Genomic DNA, 15477 nt, shown 5'->3' with positions numbered 1-15477 from the left:
CATATAAATCCTGGCCTAGAGTAATTGCTATCTATGCCTTAGCTATCAGCTATACTATTAGAGCAATTCTCCATCCTTAAAACACATTTTTTTCAGGCACTAATACATATGCTCATTTGAGTATATTTGCATCTCCCATGAATCTCTCCAGATTTTTACACTGGAATCCAACATTGCAGGAATCTACCTAACCCACTATACTGGAGGAAACTTCCCTGCGTTGATGCTCCAGGTTCACCTGGGAGGCTGCAGCTCGTACGCCTCTCCCTAGAAGTTCTTCCAAATGGCTAATTGCAATCCCTCATTCGGTAACTTATTCCATTCTCCTTTGTAGACTCTCTTTTAATCTGATACATCATGAAGTCCTTCTTAAGTATCCCTGAGATAAAGGATGAAGCAATAAATGCCTCTGCCCACTACTGCACTGCCCTGTTCTGTAACCAGCACCCTTCCTCATCCTCCACTCCATGCCAAAACTGCTGCACCCCTGGGGGCCAGACTGGCCTCCTGCTCCCCTTGCCCCTGAGCTCAGGGTTGGCCTGATGCGGGGGCAAAGAGGTCCCCATCCAGGCTGCCCAAACACAAGGCCTATTCCCAGCATCCAGTCCCTCTCTGTTTGAGCTGAGATCCTCAAAAGCCTGCCCCATTCCCCATGGTGTCCCAAAGGCACCTTCCTAATAATGCTCCCCTCCCTAGAGCTTCATCTTGTGCTGTGACTCCCATCAGAAGACCCGGGTTCTAGACCTGGCACTGTCGCTGTGTAGTCTCAGACCCTAATACACACCCTGCCTGCTCCCAGGGCTTTTGAGGCCCTCAAATCCAGCATTGAAGGATTTACTGCTCTCATCATTCCCAAGGGGAGGGAGGGGCTTCAGATGCAGGAACTTGGAGCTCCCAGAAACCTACGGTGGACCCAACCACCTTGTGAGCAAGTGGAAGAAGAGGCTGGGGCTGGGAGCCTCTGGGCTGTGTTTGGAGGCGAAATGACTAGTTATGTAATTGAGATTCAAATCGCAGGCCAGTGAGCACATCTCAGTGAGAGCAGCCGTTCTGGGGAATGGGGCTGTTGCCCTGGCAGAGGGGAAGAACCCCAGGGGATCAAACACCTTCCCTGCACTCCCACAGCTAGGCCACAGGCTGGGGCTGGGGGTGGAGATAGTAGGGGGGGTGGAGATGAAGTAGGTGTTGGTGTGTGTATGTTGGAGGGTGGGGGGTGGGAATCCAAGGAACTTGACGATAATGACCTTCACTTCCATCCCCAGTCCACCCTGAAATTCAAGTTTCTAGTTAGGAAACACTTTGGCTGAAAGGTGGAGGGGGAGTCAGGGGATAGAGATGCAGACCAAGGGAGAACTGTGCCTACATCCAGCTACTGAGATACATACCAGTCTCAGAGTTTGCAAAGCACCAGACCCCAGCTCCAACACTGAGGGGATGGTTGGGGAGGAATGGCCCTAAATCCTCCAGCCCCGTCAAAAGAGGAAGAGACCTCCTCAGCCCAGGTCTTGATCCCAACCTGGACCCCCAGGAAACTTCTTTTTCAAGCTCAGAAAATGACTGGCCTGACAGTGTTCAACCCTTCGACTTGGAAAGGGGTGGAGTGCATGTTGGGGTGCTCCAGCGGAACGGGGCAGTCAGGCTCAGAGGTAGGGTGCTGGCCCCAGTGGGGCCCGGAGGCCCCTGCTGGCCCTCCCCAGCCTCAGCAGCCGGCAAATGAAAGAACCCAAGCAAAGCAGCCCAGCGCTGAGTAATGCCCCTGGCACCCCGTGCCGAGACCCACCCACAGCCAGCCCGAGAGGGCAGAGGGGAGGGCAGCCGCGCCTGCAAGACCAAGGTCCCCGGCCTGTTTCTCTTCCCCTGGGGGGCGGTGGACCCGCGCCGGGCAGCTCGTCGGGCGGTCCGGCCCGGCAGCGCGGGGAGTGTGGCGCAGGGAGGGGGTGTCCGGCCACAGTGGCCAAGGACATCCCGCTCCAGGAACCCCTCCCCCACTCCCTCTCCCTCCAGCTGTGCCGGGGCCTCGCCAACGGAAAACGAAAACTCGGGCAGAGGAAACGGCGGCAGGCGCCCCGCCTGGAAAACCCGGACAAAAGGCGCGGGCCTCCCGCCCCCGCTGCCCGGCCGCTGGGGGCCTGGCACCGCCGCCCGGGTCGGTGCCCCCGGCCCTGGCAGCCCCGTGCTAGCCCCGGCCCCCTGCCTGCCTTCTTCCTTCCCGCCCCCTGCCCAGGGCAGCTCGCGCTCCGGCCCCCTCCCCGGCCACCAGCCGATGTTCCCTGCAGCCATGCCCGTGGTGCCCGCGCCGTGCGCCCCAGGCTGTGCCCGCCGAGCGGGGGCGCAGCGACCCCGGCCCCAGCTGCCAGCTTCCCGTTAGCGCCTGGATCCGCCCCCTCCCCTGGCTCAGCACCCTTACCTTGGGGGGCCGGGGCTCCGGGCGGGGCGGGATCCCGACCAGGCAGAAGGCGACTCCATTCATCGGGCGGCAGCTGCGGCTCTGCTGCCAGGGCACTGCTGGGGGCGCGGGCAGGGACCAGGGAGGGGCGGGGCCGGAGGGGCGGGGCCGAACGCGGAGGGGTGGAGCGTCTCTTCGCTCCTCCTCCTGCGCTCCTAAAGGGGCGCACCCTCGGCCTCTTGTTAGGGTAGCAGACTGGTACAGAGGGCTGAGGCAGGGGTTGGCGCAGGCAGCGGAGCTAGGGGGCAGAACACAGCCAGCGGAAGAGAGATGGTCTTAGAGAGGGTTTGGGCCCGCCTCCAGGGGACCAGCCCAGATAGACGGTGATCCGGGCCGGCCGAGGAAAGAGGACAACGGCACAGAACACAGAACTAGCACCGAGAGAGGGAGGGAGGGAGGAAGGAAGGGAAAGGAAAGCAGAGAGAAACACAGCCAGACAGAGATAGTCAGAAACAGAGACGGAGAGAGCCAGAAAGCATGAGAGAGGCAGGGACACGACAGAGACAGAGTAGAGAGAGGCAGAGAAAATCAAAGACAAAGATGAAGAGACACAGGTTGGAAGAGAGGGAGAGACAGAAAAAAGGCTTAGGGAGCCTTCCATCCAGAGACTCACGGAAGCTGAGACAAGGGCAGAGATGGTTATACCCAAGGGGGAGGGGGAGGGCGACGAGGGTAACAGGGGAACTTTCAGGGGCTTCATGCCCCTCAATCTAGGACACCCCTCCCAGGCAGAGTCTCAGCCCAGGATCCCATGCAGGCTGTAAGAGAGAGGCAGGTGCCCCAGCCCTTCAGACCCCCACCCAGCCAGCCTGTGGCTCAGGCCTCTAGACAGCCCACAGACCCACTCTGCAGTGGGTAAGAGCAGAGACCCTCCAGGCCTCCCAATCACAAGCTCCCACAGCCTCCCTTCCCAGCTTCACTCTGAGCTGGGCCCAAAGAACCGTCGGGGTCCTGAGTCAGTTTCTCATTTCTCTGCCCCCAAGCAGGACCCCTGCAGCCCATCCCCTGATGATCCAGGAAGGGACAGTCTCTCAGTCCTTAGTTTCTGCTGGAAAGTTCTTTCTGCTATCTAACTAACATCCTTCCTACCTCCTATTTTTTACAGCCTATGCTTACCTCTTTCCCTTGCCTTTTTGTAGTTTTAAAGGGCTCCTGCATTCCTTCACCCAGATTGTGAAGAAAGGAAGGCAGAGACCATAGATAAATAGGAATATGATTTGGGCAAGGCAGGCAATGAAAGTGGGAAGGCCGACTCTGCCTGCTGAAATGGCCCACCCACTCTGGGGCAGTGAGCCTCATAAAACCTCTTTGCTCCACCACCACCACCATCCTGACTCCTGAGAGTGGATCAGCCCCAAGTCCTGGACCCCTCAGGATCAGGGAGTCAGGCCCTGCAGGGGGCAGTATGGCCCAGACACCTACTAGAACATCCTTACTCCTGTAAACCTGAGGAAGGAGACGTTGACTTGTTTTTAAATCTTATGTTTTATTTAATTTATTTTAAATTCCCTGGAAGTCAATGGAAAGGGATGCTTTTGTAATAATGGAAGGGCAGTTAAGGACTCCTTCATTCCCCACCTCTCTTCATCAAGGTCATGTGCAGCCAGAATTATGCCCCACTTCTGAGAAGTTCTTCCTGCTATCTAATGGTAATCCATCATACTGCCTGTATTTTCTTGTTTAATCTTAAACCAGGTCCCTCTGTCTGCCTCTTTCTGCCCTGTGGCTCCAACAGTCCAAGGCTTGCTGCCACCCTGGTTCAGGGGTCCTTTCCTCTCAAAACAAATGTGTAAGGGGGGAGTGGTGGCATCTGAGATCCAGACTGGACTGAGGCTGTGGGGAAGGGGAGGAGGGTGGTGGCCTCTGGGGTGCCCCTGGCTCACTTTTTCCAGAGCCTGATGCCCTCAGACACTGCAGGAGGCGGTGAGAGGAAATGAGCTCACACTGGCCGGCAGGCAATTCCTCCCTCCACAATGCACTGCACTCACCTCCCCCACCCTCTCCCACTTCCCAGAAAGTGCGCTCTTCCCCCACCCTGCTGCCCTTCCCACCTCTTCCTGCACCTTGACCTGCACCCCCATCCTGTCCCAGCCCTCCCCCATCCACCTTCTCCAGCACCTCTTTCATTCTTCCTTTCGTTCCTGGCTCCCCATCCCCTTTGACGACTGTGTCTCATTCCCTGCATCCCACCATCCACGCCCCCCAAATCCACTCTATTCCTGGCACACTCTTTCTCTGGGGATTAGGGCAGTGAAGCCCAACATGGGATGGAGGGTGTCCCTCACTGAGGACCCTCTTTATACTCCCCCTCTTTCTAAATTCCTCTCCCAGCCCAATCACCTCCCTTCATTCACAAATGTTTATTGGGAGTCCTGATATACCATGGGTGGGAGAGTGGAGGTTGCCCCTGGGGATAGGAGATAAGGCTTAGCTCCTTCCCTTGAGGGGTCCTGGTCTTACCAATCCTGACTCTACTGTGAGATCCCAGAAAAGGAGCCATGGGAGGCTGGAGAAGCAGAGGAAGTCTTCCAGAAGCAGGTGGCCGTGATCTTTTGAGGGCGTCATGGATGGGACGGGGTGCGGTGGGCAATGGGGGGAGAAAGACTATCATGGACAAAGGCAGGGAGGCAGGAGAGAGCAGACTCTAGCAGTGTGGCTGGAGCCAGGCGGAAGGTTCGTGGGCAGGAAGCATGGAGGGATGAGGAAGGAAATGCGGGTGGGGATGTTACTGTGGAGTGACTGTGCCTGAGGCACTTAGATTCTAGCCTGGCTTAGGGCAGGGATTTAAGCGGAGATGTGCCATGGCCACTGTGGCGAGATGTGGAAGAGAACGGAGGGCAGCAAGGAGCCAGGGGTGGGCGGCCAGGTTGGGGGGCCCTGCACCTGGGCAGGGGGCACCAATCATCAGAGGCCCCCGGATCTTGTTGACCAAATGGGAGTTGCGGGAAGGAAATGGAAGAGTCTAGAACGACTCCAAGGTTTCTCGCTCAGAATATTAGGTAGATGAGTTGTCTGGAGTGTTCTCAGGGAGAAGGGACATGCCAGGCACTGGGCTAAGTAATCCTTTGTATACATTATTCCAAATTAGCCTTACAAAGGAGCTGTGAAACAGATATTATAATCCTCATTTACGGATAAGGACACTGAGGCCCAGAGGGCTTGAGTATCTTACCCAAGGCCATGCAGGATTTGAACCCACGCCTTTGGGTTCCAGAGTCCACACACTTAACCTGCAGGCTGTGTTGCTGGTGGAGTAGTGATTGGCAGCTCGAACCCTGGGTCCATCTCCCTGAAGAGAGGCCTGAGCTAGAAACATACATGGCTTTGGAAGTCATCGGTGGACCAGGAGTGTGGTTCAGATTCTCCAGGGACAGCGCAGAGCGGAGACCAGATGTAGGTTGGGACCCAAGGGCACTCACCTTTCGGGGCAGGTGAGGAAGGAAGAGGCAGCAAGGAGGACTGAGGAGAGAGAGCCAGAGGAAGCGGCACTGTGTCAGGCAGGGGACGGGTGGGGTGGAGGCCAGACTGTGCGGTGAGGAAAAGCATCAAGGGTGAAGAAATTAAAAAAAAAAAGGGCGGGGTGGTGAAAAAGGGAGGGTGGTGAAATGGAATTGGGCCGCTGAGACAGTTACCGGGAAGGGACAGCCAGACAGCACAGGTGAGTCGAGGTGAGGCATGACTCCATTTGGGTGGCAGACACTTGAGCAGTCTTTTTGGTTGTGGAGGAGAAGCCAAGGGAGAGAGCCTGAGGGGGTGATGAGTGGAGTAGAGGAAAAAGAACGCAGAGTCGTGCCAGAGGAAGAACCCGCCTTCCCCAGAGCCAGGTAGGGTTAGGAGAGGCGCATGGGAGGAGGTCAGGGAGTCCCCAGACCAGAGCAGTCCAGGGTCAGGATCAGGCCTGGGCCAGGAGCCAGCAAGGGGTTGTACAGTGTCATCAAGGAGCCCTGAACCAAGAGTCCAAAGACCAGGGTTCAGGTTCCCATGCTGCCCACCTAGTAGCTGAATGTCTTTGAGGAAAAGTATATTCTCTGAACCTCAGTTTCACTCTCTGTAGATGAAAACAATAGGCCTCCTCTGCCAGTCTCCAACTGAGGGCTCACGTTTGATAATGGATTCAAAGGAATGGGTGGAAGGCGGGTTACAGGGCTGGTGACCATAAACCTGGTAATAGCTGCCTGCCCTTCCATTGAAGGGGAAAGAGCACCCCCTGGTGGAGAAGGGCAGGAGGGCAGGACTAGAGGGAAGGGCTGAGGAGAGACCTGACTTGTTCTTGTTCCTTTGGCTTTCAGCCTCCAGATCCTCTGCTTGTCCCCTCGAAGCAACCCATGCCCACCTAAACTTTCATTTCCAAAGCAGGTGGTAGCCCAGTTCAGTCAAGTCCAAAGACATTTATTGAGTGCTGTCTACATGAAAACTGCTGTGTGGGGTAGGGGGGAATGAACCAGGTGATGTGCTTGTCCTCAAAAAGCTCATATTCCAGGGAGGGCAACAAGCACAGCAAAGGATGGCTGGGATGGTGCCATGACGGTGCTACAAGCAGAGCATCGAGCAAAGCAGAAGGGAGCCTTCCATAATAAGAGGAGAAGGCAGGGGCCTTGGGAGGTAGTGTTTGACCTAGACCTTGAAGGCCCTTAACAGGCAGGTGGCAGAGAAAGGAGGCCTGAAGGCTGAGAGCTAGGGAAGGGGTGGGGCCCAGGTCTGGCAGAGCCCCAGGCATCACAGAGAGAGGACCTCAGACCTCATCAAGCTCTTTGAATGGTGTAGGGTGGGGCAACGGTCCACTCGAGATCATGCCAGTCTCTACCCTCATCCCTGCTGCCAGGTCCCTGAGGAATCCTGGATAAGAGGGATCCCACCTGAACACACCTTGAGGAGGGACGTACAGCCCACTGGCCCGAGGGCTGAGAGGCATTGGCAACCTGCCAAACAGCTGGGGCCCCAGCCCAGCAACCTTTGGACAGCTGACTTGGGGTGGAGAGAGAGGCTGCAGCTTCCTTGGGCTGGCAGCAGGGCAAGCAAGCCACACCCAGCGAAACCCTGGTATCAGGACAGGGGGTGGATGAAAGATGCCCCACCCCTGCCGCTTTCAGCTGGCAGCCCCTCAGGGGAATCATGTTGGGGAACGTACGTCACGGTTGGGGAAGAGGAAGAGGTTTGGGGCTGGGGTCTCAGCCCCGAGGGCTCTCCACTATGTGACACGGGGCAGTTGAAGAGCTGGTGGTGAGGACTGTGTGTATATGAGCGTGTGTGCAAGACTAAGAGACGACTTATGACGACCGTGACATCACCTAGCAGGGGCTTGAAAACACCAGGATGGAAGGGAAAGGAATTAAAATGTGTTGAGCACCTACTATGTGCCGAGCTCTATACAAACATTGCTCCCCATGACATCACTGTAAGGTAGGTATTATTAGCCTCATTACATAAATGAGGAAATGGGCTCAGAGAGGTTAAGTAATTTTGCTGAAGTCTGACACTAAGCCCTTACTCTTTCTATGAAGCACAACCCCTCTGGGAGGAGCTAGGCCATGTACTCCCTTCCAGCTCCAGGATGCTAAATTCATGATTCTTTGGGAGGGCTTTTAAATTCTGCCAGCAACTGGCCTGCAGCCCTGCTTCTGCCACAGGCCCTCAGACCCTGCCTCGCTCTACCTGGCCCCTGCCAATCCCTGCACGGAGGGGGGCAGCTCCACTCTCCTCCCTGTCTCCCTGCCCTTCTGGGAGGGTGGGGGTGGGGAGAGGAGGAGAGAGGAGGGGAACCTAGAAGCAGAGCAGAGAAGGAGGGAGGGGAGGAACAGAGGGGAGGGGCGAAAGGAGGAGGGCAGGGGTGGCTCCCACCGCCCCCTGGAAGCTCTGGAAATCCCCAGCAGCTGCTCCCCCCCTCCCCCCCCAACCCCGCTCCTCTGTCTGGCCCTGAGCCAACCACGGGAGGGAGTGAGGGGAGTTAAATGGAGAGAAAAGAGGGGCAGGGCACTGACCACAGGGGGGCAAGCCCTTTAGTCTTGGCACCCACCCCGCCCAGCAATTCCAGCCCCTGTGAGAGATTCCAGGCGTGCTCCCCTTTAAGGAAACCCTACATGCCAAAATCCACACATACCAAACAGACACAGCAGGGCGGTCCTTGCACTATAAAAGGATTCTTTGCTTTACAAGAGGGTTGGGCACAAGGGAAACTTAAAATAGGAGCTTCCCTTGGTGTGGTGAAAGAAGCTCTGATTTCAGAAGCACCCCATACACACCATGCTTCCGGCATATCCAGAAAGCTGGCGACACCCGCGGGGCTGGCAGGGCTGCAGCTGCCTTAAGGCGCTGACATCAGCGCGGGCACCTCCAAGGTTGTGCTGATCATCAGAGTCCCCTTGTGGGTTGTGGGGTGTCTCACAGTCCAGGGGACAAGCTGGCTGCTGTGCTTCGCAGCAGAGGTGTCTTAGGACACCCAGGAAGGACTGGAAAGCCACGGCTCAGCACAGCTGGCAGGGATTTCACAGCAGCCCAGAGAGGACAGATGTCCAAGGGCTCCCCGTGTCCCTTTGATGAGGCCACGGCAAGAGCCCAATGTCCTTACTCTCCTCCATGGTCTGTCCTCCCTTCCACGATGCCAGGGCACAGGGGAGCCAGGCTCTGCCTCTGGGAAAGGGGCAGCACCTGACCCCCAGAAGAAGTATGAAAGGCTGATGGAGGAGCAACTCAGGCCGTGCTGCAGGCCCAGTGAGATGCATTCAGGGTCCTCTAGGCAGAAAGTAATGGTGTCCCCTAGCCCTGCCCCTCCTTTTTTTAAAAAATGGAGGTGAAATTCACATAACATAAATTTGACTATTTTAACGTGAACAATTCAGTGGCTTTTAGTCCTGTCCCCCCAACCCCTGCCTTTCTGTGCTCAGAGTGGAGTTGAGTCAGTAATGACAATAGCAGAGAATGACGAATGGAGTCCCCTTTCCAGGCTGCCAGGCCTGGTGCTCCAGGGAGCTGCCACTGGCCATTTAAATTAACAGCCAAGATGCCCAGCAGGCCTGGAGACTAGACCAGCCCACAGCCCTCCCCAAACATCACGCCCAGCCCAGGGAAGATGCCCAGAGTGCTTCATGACTCCTCAGAGCCCCTCTTCAACCCCCACAACTTAAGATCACCCCATCCCCTGACTCCACACCCTCTACCCCTCCCCACACCCCTCCTCACCACCATCACAGGGAACACAAGAACCCCTCTGCCACAGAGGGGAGGGTGTCTCAGAGCCCAGGGCCCCAGGCCACCACTTTAAGCAGAGCCAGGGAGTGTGGGTGGACACACACCCAGGAACAGAAAACCCTTCCACTCCAGATCCCACCCCAACACCTCTCACCGAGTCGGGATTAGGAAGGGAGCAAGGCAGCCCTCCCTTCAGCCCACATCAGGATTCTGTCCATCTTAGGACAGGGGGCTGCAAGTCAGGATAGAGGGCCCCCCACTCACTTAAGGGGACCAGCCCCTCTTGTCCAGGATTTGCTAAGCTCTGTGGAGGGAGTGAGGTGCTCTGACCTGAGGGGGCCATCACCCTGACCTCCTCTGATGGATACTGTGTGAAAGACAGCCCTCCCAGAGCCTGGCTGGGGCTGCAGGTCTCTATCTGGGGGGCATGTGAAGAAGCTGCCCAGCCCACCCCATCTTTTCACTGCCATGAAATGGTGGCAGCAGTTGCTGCACCTGCTGTAACTGGGAATGGAGGGGGACCCTGGCTGGGAGAAGCCCCTTGATGTATAGGGGGGAGGGGGACGGTTGTATCTTGAGGTCCCACAGAGTGGGGGCGGTCGGGAGGGTCAGCGGTAGTTTTACGACCACCTTCTGTCACTGCTTCATTATGCAGAGCCTGCTAGGATCCTGGATGGAGCCGGGACCTTACCGAGTGGGGAGGGGGGCTTCTAAATGCTCTCCTTCTGGAGCGGGGATGGGGAGCGAGGCAGCGTGTGAGCCCTCGGTGAGCGCCTCCCTATTTGTCAGTGGTGGGGGAGTACTCGTGTGTGTGTGTGTGTGTGTGTGTGTGTGTGTGCGCGCGCGCGCTCACCAGCTCTGTGTCACACCAGCCGTATCCCTTCCCCTGAGCTCCGCCCGGAGCTCCAGAGCCCCAACCCCCCCAAGGTGGCAGGCCCCCCTCCCTCTCGGCGCACCCACCCTCATCCAGTCCTCACGCCCCCCGCCCTCCCCTCCCCGACACGCACCCGCGCCCGCTGACCTGCTCCATGCTGCCGCCCGCTACGCAGTCCTCGCCGCGTCAGCCCGGAGGGGCGCAGTGGGCGGTGGCCCCTCCATGCGCCCAGTCGGTGCAGCACCCGGCCACCGCCGCGCGCAAGGAGCGCCTGGTGTAGGCAGCCCAGACCCCCACCCGGCCCGCCCCGCTCCGGCCCCGCCCCGCTCCGGCCCCGCCCGCAGACCCCGCCCCCGCCCCGCCCCTCCCGCCCCACCCCACCCGCGGGTAGAGGCACAGCGCTCACACACACAGACACACAATGCATACACACTGCTCACACATCCAGGGGCGCATCCCTGCCAACACCCACTGTTCTGCCTGTCCTGGGGGCACTGTTAGTCCAGAGAAGATCCCCTCCAAGGGCAGCCCCTTCATTTCTGAGGTTATCAGAGTCGGAAGCGCCCCACCCCGCATTTTACAGGGCCACAGAGGGGCTTGCCCAAGGTCACACAGCAGCTTGGTGACAGAGTTGACCCCATGGCCCAGACCACTGTGATTACCTGAGAGCAGGGCAGAGATACCCACAGCACCTGGACCATAGGGAGACCCTGCCCTGGTGAGCGGGGTCCAGAGCCATGTGACCCCATGAGGACAGGAGCTGGTGTGGAGGGCCACTCCCTGTTGCCAGGATTCAGCCTCTCTTCAAATGTGTTCTGAGGCCCTTGGGTGGGTGTGGGGAGCAGGAATGGAGATTCCTGTCGCCCACCGTGTACCATGCCCCAGGCATGTGCCAAGCAGGAGGAGGAACTGAACTGTTTGTCCACTGCCAGAGAAGGGTCATCTGGATCTCCAGATACCAGCTGGGGACCTGACTTGTGGGCAGTGGAGCCACCAACTCTGGTGAAAGCCAAGGAGGTGGCAGAAAGACTGCCTCCCCCACTGAGACCCCGCTCCCCCATCAGGGGTGGCTCCTGACTGCCCACTGCCCCTCTGTCCTGCCCACGTCAGGGCAGGGCCACACCGAGGGGGCTATCACATGAGCAGGCATGTGAGAGGAGGGCATGCTGCCCAGGGCAGGAGTATGGAGTCCTGGAGTGGACAGGGGTGGGAATTAACCTGCCCTGAGGCGGGCAGTGGGGTTGGGGCATCGGTGCGCAGGCGCTGGCTGCCCAACACCCCTGGGCCAGTGCCCAGGCGGCATGAAGGGGATTTCACACATCTCACTGCGCCCTGGCCTCTTTGTTAGGCACCAGAGGGTGAGGGAGCAGGGGGCTGGAAGCTGAGATGGGGGGAGTTAAGCTCCTCAGTGGGCCCAGACAAAGGGGGCTTTATAGGCTGGGTGTAGGGGACATGCTAGGGGGAGGAATTCAGGAATGCAGACTGGGGAGGCCCTGAGCCCCCCGGGCAGCCCCGTTTGGGGCTGAGGTTGGACTCCCCCAGCCCTCCCATGCTTTGGCCCTGCAGAGTATTTGCTGCTTTGCTCCTGGGACTGCAGCCAGGAGTCCCGGCGGCCCTTCATCCCCAGCCGCCCCTCCTCGCAGGGATCTGGGGGGCACTACCCACGCACTCCCAGTCTTCCCCGCCCAGCTGGCTGCAGCCTCTCTTGGCTTCCCTGCCATGCCCTCTCAGCGGCCTCGTGGCCCTGTCTGCTACCAGAGTGAGTGCCCTGCTGGCTGCCAGGGGAAGGGAGGGACAGACTTGGGTAGGGTCACAAGGCTATGGGGTCAATGGGGCCCTTTGTCCCTTCAGACAGAGTCTGTCCTGGGCTAAAGAGATAGGAGACAGAGAAGAGTGCAAGCCAGCAAGCACATGCCCGCAACCCTGACCTGGCCTCTCCCAGGCCGTGGTGGAGCTGGACCTTGGGCTGTGGAAGGCAGGCCCGATTCTTCCCAGTTGGTTTCCCTCTGGCTCTCTTTCAGGGCTGAAGCAGCCACTGAAAGTGAAAACAAGGAGGAGGAGGTGGCCCAGCAGCAGCCACCCATGCTGGCCTCTGAAACAGCTGTTGCTTGGCCAGGCCTAAGGTCTGGGCTTGGGCTTTGCAAGGTTGAGAACTGTCTGTCCCCAAAGATGCTGATCTGGCCCTGAAGAGTAAACTCCTACTAGCCAAAGTCATGGTGGCTAGAGTGCTAGACCCTGAAGCTATTTTATCAACGCACCCTGAGCACTACAGGAAGCTTCACAAGCAGAGAATCCCAGTGAATGGAAGTGATGGTACTGCCCACCGTCTCTGCCCCAGCCTGCAGGGTCCACATGTGCAACCACCCCAGGCCTCCATCTTCCCTGGCAGGCTGGATCTCCGACAAGCTCCTACTCTGATTCCCGTAGCTACTGTGCATGGGTCGGAACCTTCGACAACAGCAGTACCTCAGAGGAGCAGCAGTAGGGGTGGGGGCAGGGCCCAGCTCAGGTTGTTGGACAGGTGTCTTATTTCATCTCCTTCATAAGATTAAAAAGAGGAAAGTCTTATCTCTTGATGAGCGTCTTGGGCAAAAGTCTCCTTTTAGGGGGTAAAGAAAATGTCCAAGTCTGGTCAGCATTGTACTTTCCATCTCATTGAGAAGTTTCAAGTAACGGTGGAGGGAGGCAGACTGAGATCAAAGCCCGGGGTCTGCCGTTTATGGTCTTGGGCAGGTATTCTCACCTCTCTGAGCTCTAGCTTCCTCACTGGTAAACCAGGAATGATAATAGCACCACCTCACAAGGTTGATGAAAGATTAAATGAGATGCGAGTATAAAATGCTTGGTCCAATGAAGGCCCCATAAATGATAAATAAAAGTTAAGTACCTTCTACAAAGAGCTGAATGAATTCATCTTATACTGGTTATTATTAGCTTTAGTTCAGCAGGTGAAAATTTCCGACCTTGTGCCCAATCTGGGAGGCCAGACCCTGGCTACAGCCAGGTGCTCCTTCTGAGGGTGGCACCGGCCTTTAGCTGGGTCGGGGAACAGAAAAGAAGGGCAGTTTCCAGCCTGGTGCTGATCCCCCGCCCCCCAGTCTCCTTCTCTTTGCCTCTGTAGCCTCCGGGCCTCCCTGGGGAGCAGGAGGAGTGGAAAGGGAGCTGAGAGCCACCAGGTAAGGAAGACCACTCCCCCGGTGGTGCCCTGGGCCTGAGAGGAGAGGGAGGAGGAGGAGGACCCAGGAGAGAGTAGAAGGAGATGAGAGGGAAGGGGGGCGGTGGGCAGCGGGCCTCACTCCTCCACCTGCTGCTCTGCAAACAAAGCCAAGAATGATGCAATCCTGGCCTGGTGCAGCTGAGGCTGCAAAGCCCTGAGAGGGAGAAGTGGGCACTGGGGGTGGGGAGGGCAGGGGCAGCAGGGCAGATGCAAGGGGCCTGTGGATGCCAGACCCTGGAGTCCCAGCCCAACATGTGACTTCTTCCTGTGGCTCCTGGCCACCTCCTGAAGCCCCTCACCCTGGGTCAGACCCCTCCCCAAAGAGTCACAGCTGCCTTCGAAGCAGGAGGCAGACATGATGCAACTAGGACATCATTCCACAAGGGGCGGGAGATGATGAGAGACCCAGACATCAAGTTGACTCCGAAGTCCCCATTGGGCCCTTCACCAGCAGGCCTGGGGCTGCAGGCCTCTGTGTCCGCTTCCTCTCATCCTGGAGACAAAAGGCAAAATCATCCAGAGAAAGTGGGATGGGAAGGCTCAGGAGAACCTCACCAAGGGCTTGCACAAAGTAGTATATATTTATAGAATTAAATAAAAACCCAAGGCAGACACTGCTCCAGGTCTGGGCCCCCAGGAGACCCCGGCATGCCCCTGGGGCAAGTGTACCATTAGCAGCCATCAAGCCAGCAGAGGTGGGGGTGGGGTGGGAAGGTGCCCCCCCCCCCCCACATCAGTGCATCTGCCTCAGTTCCCCACTCTGCCTGGGAGCCAAAAGAACAAAGGCTTCCCCCTCCTCCACCTGGAGAAAGGGGGTTTGTCCCACATGCCAGGGCCATGCAGAGGATGTGTCACGGGCCAGGGTCCCCAAGGGGACAGGGCATTAAATGGGGGCAGCACAAGAGGACTGCAGATACCATGTTCAGGAATATTTTAGCCCAGCCTCGCCCCACCGCCACCCAGACCCGAGGGGACAGCTGGCTGGTGGCCTAGCCCAGAGGAGCCACTAGGTGGCAGGAAAAGCCCAACAACTCAGTCAGCTCCACCTGCGCCCACCGCCGGCCCCAGAGCCTACCGGCCCGCAACCTCCCCTTCTCCTCCCTCCTCCCTCCAGCCCATCCCTCACTGCGCCTCCCGTGATGGGGCCCCTGAAGTCTTTTCATTCTTCCTTCCGCCTTTGGGAAGGGAAAAAGCTCTCAGTCCCCCTCAAAATGTGTTAATAATGATGATAATAATCAGTGCCCATGGCTGTTTATTGAGTGCTGAAGAGGTTCCAGGCATCTTACATGCATTATCTCACCTGCTCACACATGAGGTAAGTTAAAAAAAACTCTCCCTTTTTTCAAGAAGAGACAGCGAAAGCATAAATAGATTGCTGTCAAACCCAGGGTCCTCGCTTGGGAGTGTTATCAAGTGGGTGTAGGCGTGGGGAGGAGGGGAAGGACCCGTCAGATGCATCTGAGTTTTGTCCACCATCCTTACCACCCCCTCTCCCCTCCCCCACCCCTTGAGCGTCTAGGAGGGTGTCTTAGCCTTGGGGTGAGTGTGAGGTTTGAAAAGGCTACCCAAGTGATTCAGGCTCACAAAAACCCCACCCTGACTGAGAACCACTGCACCCTACCCTGCTGCCTCACCTCCAGGCTCCACAAGGCCTTCTGGGTTCTCCCCTTGCCAGCCTCGCTTCCCATGTGAATTGCTATTCCAGTATGGCTGCCGCCCGTTCAGGCCCAGCGGTGATTCCAGCCCAGAGGACCT

General features: G+C 57.8%; 1 protein-coding gene across 2 annotated transcripts in view; it reads right to left on the bottom strand.

Moving 5' to 3' along the window:
- The window catches only part of ARHGAP23 (Rho GTPase activating protein 23), an 81907-nt gene extending 71137 nt beyond the window's left edge, over positions 1–10770 (bottom strand). Inside the window, exon 1 of one of the 2 annotated variants that reach the window (XM_082441309.1) lies at positions 10653–10770. In XM_082441309.1, the coding sequence (XP_082297435.1) occupies positions 10653–10661 (9 nt within the window). In that variant the 5' untranslated portion in view covers positions 10662–10770. Of the gene's footprint in view, positions 1–2407; positions 2506–10652 lie in introns of those variants that run through there. The other variant, XM_082441308.1, reaches the window with a different exon arrangement.
- Positions 10771–15477: the final 4707 nt, after the last annotated feature.

This window comes from Balaenoptera physalus (genome assembly GCF_965194825.1).
Source record: "Balaenoptera physalus genome assembly, chromosome: 20".
Classification (NCBI taxonomy): domain Eukaryota; kingdom Metazoa; phylum Chordata; class Mammalia; order Artiodactyla; family Balaenopteridae; genus Balaenoptera; species Balaenoptera physalus.
This window is presented reverse-complemented; position numbering and strand designations above follow the sequence as displayed.